This window comes from Citrus sinensis, chromosome 3 (genome assembly GCF_022201045.2).
Source record: "Citrus sinensis cultivar Valencia sweet orange chromosome 3, DVS_A1.0, whole genome shotgun sequence".
Classification (NCBI taxonomy): Eukaryota; Viridiplantae; Streptophyta; class Magnoliopsida; order Sapindales; family Rutaceae; genus Citrus; species Citrus sinensis.
In genome coordinates this window covers 45779603-45784406 of record NC_068558.1, presented here as the reverse complement: position 1 = coordinate 45784406, position 4804 = coordinate 45779603, and the positions used below count along the sequence as shown (strand labels likewise).

The 4804-nt window shown below is 36.6% G+C and overlaps 1 protein-coding gene across 1 annotated transcript; it reads right to left on the bottom strand.

Moving 5' to 3' along the window:
- Positions 1-2391: 2391 nt before the first annotated feature.
- Positions 2392-3988, bottom strand: LOC102626605 (uncharacterized). Its single transcript, XM_006479983.4, has one exon. It carries the CDS (start codon positions 3763-3765, stop codon positions 2608-2610), a length of 1158 nt encoding a protein of 385 aa, XP_006480046.2. The 5' UTR covers positions 3766-3988; the 3' UTR covers positions 2392-2607.
- Between the last annotated feature and the right edge of the window lie 816 nt (positions 3989-4804).

The following is a 4804-nucleotide window of genomic DNA, read 5'->3' as shown; positions in this document are numbered from 1 at the left end:
AAAAAACCTCAATATTTGAAACTTTAACTTTAATGGATTGAATTTTTAAACATAAATGATCAATGGAAATAGTTGATATGGATAACAAGTTAACAAATGTGTGACTTTTATAGAGTTTTAAATGAAATACATTAAATAGAGATTTGGTAGGAATTTGATAATTTATTTGAGTAAAAATTATTATAGATTATAGAATAATAACAATAATTAATATAAATGAATAATTTAATAACTATAATGTTCGAGAAAAATTTGGGATCTTCATATATAGTAGGGTTCTAGGAAACTGCCTAAGTTCCCTAGTGGGGTGCTGCCGCACTATCTTATACTTGTGAACGACATGAAAATGATTAGAAATTTACTATCTCTACAATGGATTAATTTATTTGGCCAAAAAAGTTGATACTTTTTAGATTCTGGAAGTTAAGTTTTTCAAACATTGTTTACCTAATTTGAATGAAACACATCCATTTGTTGATATCAATGATGCTCCAATGAAGTTGTTCGTTGGTCAGCGAGTTCCAATGGCACTAACAGTGATATTTCACCTGTGGGTGACGGCAGCAGTGGCGGTGATGTTTTGAATAACTAATAAATTTATTTTCATTTTTCCAAATTAATTAAATTTATAAAATTATTTTATTAAGTTGTTTAAATCATTACCTTACTTTAATTAATATAAAAGTAATTATCTATAATATTAAATTAATAAAATAAAATTATAAACAATAATTATTTGATAACATTAAATAAGTTAATAAAAGTTCGAATGGGTAATTTTGAAAGTTTTAGTTTTCGATAAAAGAGAAATTTGAGTTATTTATGGTTTTAAATAGAAGAGGAATTTAAATTATTTACTCTTAGATATGTAATCCAAATTCTATGACCAAAAAGTTAATTCTTCACTTTTAAAATCTCCTCTCTAACCTCCTTTCTCTCGTACTGTGGAACAGCCCACAAACACATCTTCCTTCTCTTGTATGGTGTTCGTGTGATATGAAATATATTTATGTTTCTCAGGAAAGGAATTTAAATTTCTTTTCTTTTCCCACCCTTCTCATGTCAACCAAACATGCCCTTCGATGATCTTTCAAGTCTCATAATATGAGCCAGCCAGGGAGCAGTGTCATACTGTCATGACAGTTTAACAAAACCAATTACAATTTACATGCTTAAATTCTTAGCCCTTGGGTCTCCTTAACTACAACCATCAGAAATCATTTTTTTTTTCTCTAAAAAGTCGTAGAAATTAATTAACTATTGTTTTTTGTTTATGACTATAAGACCCGATTTAATATTAAAGTGCTATAAAAAAAATTACAAATTATAAAATAAAAACTAATAATGTGTCATAAATATAACGTTTAAATTATAATTTTTTAAACTAATATTTATTAAAAATTTTAAAATGTTAAATTACAGACGCCAATCCTAATACTAAATAAAATGCATCTACTCATGCCCGAAAAGGTCACATACGAAGGCTTTCGTGGGTGGGTCAGATCTATACCTAACAGGACACAGGTCGCCCATGTGGTGGGTCTAATCAGGTTCACACTTCACAGTCCCACACCAATATCATCAAAACTCGGATGTGGGTAACACTCGGGCTCTCGTACAGGTGACCTAACAACAACGCAACACACCCTATCCATGCCATATGTGGGTCAGCTAATATCAGGCAACAAACAGTTGTTGTACTTGTACTCTTCCGGAGAGATTCCAGTAATCCCATAAACGAAAACTATTTGGATCATAATTTGCATTCACATCTCTTCATTAAACCAACCTTCCAGCTAACAAGACCAGTGGGAGCGACTAATTTGAAAGGCCGCCAATGATTGTATATTCTCACGCATGACTGTTGGTCATGATCCATGAAAAAATCTAAAACCCCCAGAGACGCAACTACTATGTTGCAGTAATCATACAAACAGCGCTCCGAATTATCCAAAACTAATGCCAGGGGTAACAGTGGGAACAAATCATTGCTCGGCAGCCATAAAACGATTGTCACTGAGATCGTCATATCATATTCACTTTTCAAGTATCATGAGTTAAATAACATATACTGGGCAGTGGTCACCAGATTTAAAAAAAGAAAAAGAAAAAATGATGGAACTCATAGGCAAAGGAGCTGACGCTGATTCGCAATTCGCAGTGTTATATTAAGCGAGTTAACGATATCTGTACAAACACAAAGCATGGATGAATTAACTGGCAATTTAATAGCAGTAATTAACAAAGCGAGTCCCCGAAAATATCATACGCAGTATATAGGAATTATCTAATTTCTATGCCCGATGTTTATCAAATAGCCTATGCATCGAGCTCTTGAAAATCATCGGCTGAAGAAGCAAAAATTCAAACACAGAGTCACTACTTACAATCTACCGTGCAAAACCATTGAGCCACATTAATTATAATTAGGTTAATAGTTAATACAACAGAGATACAGCACGGAATTATCTCATAAATATATGTAATTAATCATCACTCCAAAAGGCTAATTCTGTACAAGAAAAAAAAAATAACGATAATACGCCGTACGTCAATCCTTCACGGCTAATCAGCGATAGGCTTCAGCTCCTGGCAACAGGCGATAGGCTACCTAGAAGATAGCGGATTAAAAGTCTTGGCGAGTCCATTAAGCGCACCGTATCCTTTAGAACTGAAGCCTAAGCAACCAAACAGCCCCTGCCTATACGGCAAATAAGTCCTCTTCTTCATCTCCTCTGCTTGGGCTCTGTTCGCCGTGTAATGCAACTCGTGAGCGGACGGTGGGACTCTCCGTTTCGATATGCCGTTAGCCGGTTTTCCTTTAACCGTCTTTTTCACCGACGCTTGCTCGTTTCGCTTCTGCTTCTGCTTTGGCTTCTCCTGCGTTTCGTTGCCTTCTTTAGAGAAAGTCAAAGGGGGCGACGCGGCGGGCTTCTTTTCCTTTTCTTTTGAAGGAGAGAAAGAGATCGAAGACCAAAACTTTTCCTTCCCATTTCCTCTCCCTTCGCTTTTGCTTCTGTACAAAAGGTCTTTTAAAAATATCCACTTCTTCGAGTTCCTTCCAGAAGATGAGGACCTCGAAGAAGAAGCAGAACAAGACGGCGTCGTTTCACTCTCGCTTGAAACAGTTCCGCCCTCTTTACTCTCCACGTAATGTTTCAAGTCTAGAATACTTTCACTAACCTCACTCCCGGACCCGGTGTTGATATCCTCTACGTGCCACTCAAACTCGCCGTTTCTTAACGGAGACAGAGATCTGGCTTTCCTGTGAAGAGATCTACTCCGTAGCCTCAGATCTCTTCCTCGTTTAACCGTTTCTTCGCCGTCTTCTTTCTCAGCGACGTCGTCTTCTTCACCGTCCAGATCTATAAGAGGAGCCAAAACCTGAGGCCTTTGCAAGTGGGAGGAAAGCTTCATAGGCCTAATCTGCCCGTTCAAGAACAACTCATCAGCCGAGCTCATTGATCCAACGGCTACCGAACCATTACTCGAGAGACGAGACGAGAACTCAAACTCGAAGTCAGATTGAGTCGATAAGAACGAAGACTCTGATGGATGACACGTGGCGGACGAAGATAAGACATAATGCATGGGGCTCGCTGGCGCACTGAAAAAGTAACCACCGGCAGCGGGGGGCCCACGGCCGGGACTGGAAGGCGCGCTAACGTAAGGCGTGGAGCACGTAGAATCCAAGTCTTCACTGAGACGGGGCGTTTCAGTGACATCCGGTTCAACATTGTTAGGGTTTTGGAGGAGAAGAACCATTATGGGAGAGAGAAAGAAGGCAAACGGCTGGGTTAATTTGTTGGGACTCTCACTCTGAGAGAGAGCTGAGCAGAGCTAATTGGCTTGTGCGACAAGCAATAATATTTGTGCAGAGAGAGCACTCCGAGCGAGGAGAATGCATGTGCTTATGATCAGTTAAGAGTTAAATCTCTCTCTCTCTCTCTAGCTCGGGCAGTTATGTTATAATGTTGTAGTTATGTTTTGTTCTGTTGTATGAATTTTTAGAAAAATGGTTGTTTTATAACGTCAATTACTTTTGTCTTGTTTTAAGGCTTTAACAGTGGAGTGACTACTTTATCCGTCGCGAATCTCTCTCGGATTCTTTTTCATTTACCATAATGCCCTGTCCATCTCCATCACATGCTTCGATGCTTGTGGCCTGGCTGATGCCCACTTGTACTTTTGCTGACTAATAAGTAAATAACATTAACCTTTCAAGTCTGCGAATGTAAGATATTTATTGTAATTTATAATTATATTTTTTAGTGTAAAATAAATAATAGAATAGTCAGTAAATAAATTTTTTATTGTAAATTATATATTAGATGCAATCTAAGAGAACCCTTTTTTAATATATATATATATCGCGATGATGACATTGATATGTATGCATAATATAACATATCTTTGTACCACGCATAGAGGGAAATTTACCCATTGAACGAACAGACATAGTGCAGACACTATTCCATAGTGAAAACAAAAGGTTTTATATTCAAGTTCAAAGGTTCCCTATTATTTGGGGTCGGAAAAAAATAGTATAGATTTCTTGTCACAAAATATGTGTTGTATATATATTAAGGTTCGTAGAGTAAATTATTTTGTGATGTTAATCACTATCGTTCAGTCATGATTTTTTTCGAGTATTTAAGAGAAGAAAATGAAAAATAAGTGTAAACTTGCATGGTTTGTTAACTTTTTAGTGATAATAAAAGACGAGCGTAAAGTTAGTTATATACAGTTTGATTCTAAAATTATTGTAAACTCGCATGGTTGCATTTGTGAGAATTTAGTAGTG